At 48.3% G+C, this 3,378-nt stretch overlaps 1 protein-coding gene across 1 annotated transcript in view; it reads right to left on the reverse strand.

Annotated features, from left to right (window-relative positions):
• Positions 1-1,800: 1,800 nt before the first annotated feature.
• Positions 1,801-3,378, reverse strand: part of BBA_08325 (uncharacterized protein) — a gene marked incomplete at both ends in the record, with an annotated part of 2,182 nt that continues 604 nt past the window's right edge. The window contains 4 exons of the mRNA XM_008603422.1: positions 1,801-2,612; positions 2,723-2,819; positions 3,164-3,245; positions 3,320-3,330. Of these exons, the coding sequence (XP_008601644.1) occupies positions 1,801-2,612; positions 2,723-2,819; positions 3,164-3,245; positions 3,320-3,330 (1,002 nt within the window). The remainder of the gene's footprint in view (positions 2,613-2,722; positions 2,820-3,163; positions 3,246-3,319; positions 3,331-3,378) is intronic.

The following is a 3,378-nucleotide window of genomic DNA, read 5'->3' on the forward strand; positions in this document are numbered from 1 at the left end:
TCGTTCTGTCCAGTTGCGTTCCCACTCGTTCAGGAAGCGGAGGGAAGTCTCGACAGAGGAGACTGGAGGTTCAGTCAGAGGTAATGATGCAACTTCATGCCAGGTGCCATCGGGCTTCTGAAAGGATTCGAGCTCGTCCAGGCCGCTTTGAGGGGTCTTCATCACGGATATGCCAGCAGGAAAGACGCCTGTCAGAGGCCAGTAGAGCAGCGTTCCTAATAGTCCAGAAAGTCGGTCTGGACACCTCAGACTGGACTGTTAGTCGGTCCGTCATCGACAGACTAGACTATTCGCTGGTCTGTCATCGAGAGACTGGACCGATGGTCTGTCCGTTATCGTCAGACCAGACTGCTGGTCCGTCTGTCATTGCCAGACTGGACTGTCGGTCCGTCCGTCATCGTCAGACCGGACTGCAGTCCAGACTGCAGTCACTGATGTCTCCAAGGCGGTTTTCTGTCGCTTCCCGGTGAATGGCTTGCCTCGTAGAGATCACAATTCCATGCTGTTTGCGCAGATGACCGATGACAGTGGACGATCCACCAGAGCAGTTGTACTTCTTGTCTCTTTTTTTCCTCTCGAAGCAGGGTCGGCAATGCCACCATTTCCTTCCGTTGGAATCGACCCAGGCAGCCGGAATCTTTCTGCCCTCCTCTAGTCGACAGTATTGCCAGATGGGGGATGTCTTGTGGCGGGAGGCGCTAGCATTGGAAGATGAGGAAGCTGTCAAAGAAGAAGTGGCTAAGTTAAGGTCAGAATCATCCAGATGGCTACCGCAGCCAGAAGCAATACCCGAGAGATCGCCAATGGAAGACATGATTTCTGTTGTAAGTTTGACAGTAAATGCTTGTGTATGGTTACACATGTTCGATTCCATCAATGGTGCCGGGGCCCAAATATATGCTAACGAAAAAAAACAATCCTCATACCATTGCATGGACAGATGTATATCCAACTGTGTAGGTTGCACGGAAGATCTCTCGCACGTTTTCTCTGAGCCAATTAAAGTCTCACCACTAACAAGAGATGGGAGTCGCTAAGCCTAATAGGGCTAGCATATTTCTGATGGCGTTAGGGGTTAGGCTTCAATTGGCTCGAAGAGCGTGCAAGAAAATTGGAGCAGACTATTTGTCTGGCAGATTCTCTAAGACCATTGGACCAGACTGTCTGTCAGTCTGTTTCAGTCAGACCAGATCATCAGTCCAGTCTGGCAAACATAGGCTGGACTAACAGTCTGTCTGAGGAGCGTGGACTGGACCATCAGTCTATGGACTATTAGTCTGGACTGCAGTCTGGACTAATAGTCCAGTTAATGGTCTGGACTATTAGGAGCGCTGGGTCCCACGCGCAGTAGCTTTCGTGTGTACCATGGTCTATAGGCCGAGTTCAGAATCTCAATCTTTCGGCGCAATGATGCGGCATGGGCCACTATCGTGGGGTAGAATACTGATGAGATGCAACCAGGCAACAGGAAATAAGAGAGAAGAGTTGATTGATTGAGCTATCTATGACTGTTGGATCGATGGGCCTGTCTAGCTCTTATATAGTCATGATACGTATCCACATGCCTAAATTACTTTTAGAGATTGCTAGTCTAGCCTTAGCTTTGTCGCTGTCCGCTCTTGTCTGAAGCACACAGTTAAGATGGGTGAATAGCCACATAGCCTGTTCTCTTTTCCGCAACGTTTACAAATTAGTTTGTTTTCATCACACTTTACGAGTCGCTTTCTACTCGCTATAGGTTTCGGTTTTAAGTATAAATTATTTCAGGGGCTTAGTGGGCTTACCGACAAGTAAAACATCCTATATTGGCCGCAGAGGTCTGGGCTCTGATGCTCGAAGAGCCGCACCCTGGCGGGATTCCACTTGCAATGGCAAATACCGTTCATGCATGGATTGCACACGCTGCGTATATTGTGTTGCCGTCCCTATATTCCCAAATCTCTGCTCTAGTTGATCTGCGGGAGGGTATGGGAGATCGAAGTATCGTTCTAATATCGCCACCTCCTTGTCGGTCTCACTGCGCTGAATTAGATATGTCGCAATGTACGAGTCAAGTCCATACTTTAGCAGAAGAATTGCAGCGGATAGGACTATCCATACATTGAATAAACCCGGATTGTGCCATTCGTCTGCAGTCAAGCTGCTCGAAAACTTAATCTTTAGCATGACTTGGCACGCTCTGTGAAGGGCATCGCGTGTGCTAGAGTCAGATAGTCCGCGGCCCTGCTCAAAGAGGAGTATAAGACTAAGTACTTGTATGCGCGGAACCGATCTTTCAATTGAAAGGTCATAGTCTCTGGCCTTCCAGAAACACAGCCGAGGATAACTGTCTTTAGCACGGTTCACTGCCTGCCCCTTGAGGGACAGTTGAGCGATCGCCGTGACGATTATTCTTAGATCGAGATATGTGCGCTCATGCGTGTCTTGTCCGTGTAACTCATCAACACTTATGACAGGGTATGTTTTCAGTAGATGATTGATAATAGAGTCGACCTGAAGCTGATGCTCTCCTTTGGGCCCGGAGTCGCAGTCCATCCTCTCCAGGTGTTGGCATCTCTCACATCTGGCTTCTGTACCTCGTACGCAGCGACTCTTTAGGCGTCGGCAATAACCTATAGTGTCGCAGCTCAGGTCAGTGATCGAGCAAGAGTCCAGTAGCCCTCAGCTACCACCCGCTTGCCTTGATAATCACGAGCCGTAGGGAAAACTTAGCTAGACTTACTACACGCTGTCGATACTCTTGGATAGCCAAGCTCGACCTTCTTTCCCGCAGCTGTCACGTTGCTCGCCATTGTTTGAATATTGAGGACCACGCACACCTGGTTGAGGAATCGAGAAAAGCATTGATATTTCCTTCGAGGCGACGAAAGAGATTCAGAACAGAATATTTACTGACGAACCTAGAGTTAAAGGAAAGTAGCAACGTGCGAACTTAGAGCCCACGAGCTTAGGCTAAACCTGAAGTTTCGCGTACACGCGACACTGCGTTTGGCAGTTTAGTTGAGGGAAAGTTTCCTTGAGCTACTCTAGATAAGTTTTTTTATGGGAATTGCTATACGGGCATGACATTTTGGCTACACGGGCATGCCACTTACACGGGCATGACACTTACACGGGCATGACACTTACACGGGCATGACACTTACACGGGCATGACACTTACCACGGGCATGACTTTTGTAACATCTGATTCGCTAGATTTCCGTCGACCCATAAATACATCCCCGCAAAGATGGTGAAGCCAGCTGGCTTCGTTAACAGGATTTCCATTTTAGTGTAGAAGCAATTAGGTCCAGCGCTGCTCTCAAATCAAACAAACCAAATCCGGACCTGTATTTGTTTGTTTGACAAATTTTTAAGCAATATTTGTTTATTTGC

This window comes from Beauveria bassiana (assembly GCF_000280675.1).
Source record: "Beauveria bassiana ARSEF 2860 unplaced genomic scaffold BBA_S00033, whole genome shotgun sequence".
NCBI lineage: Eukaryota > Fungi > Ascomycota > Sordariomycetes > Hypocreales > Cordycipitaceae > Beauveria > Beauveria bassiana.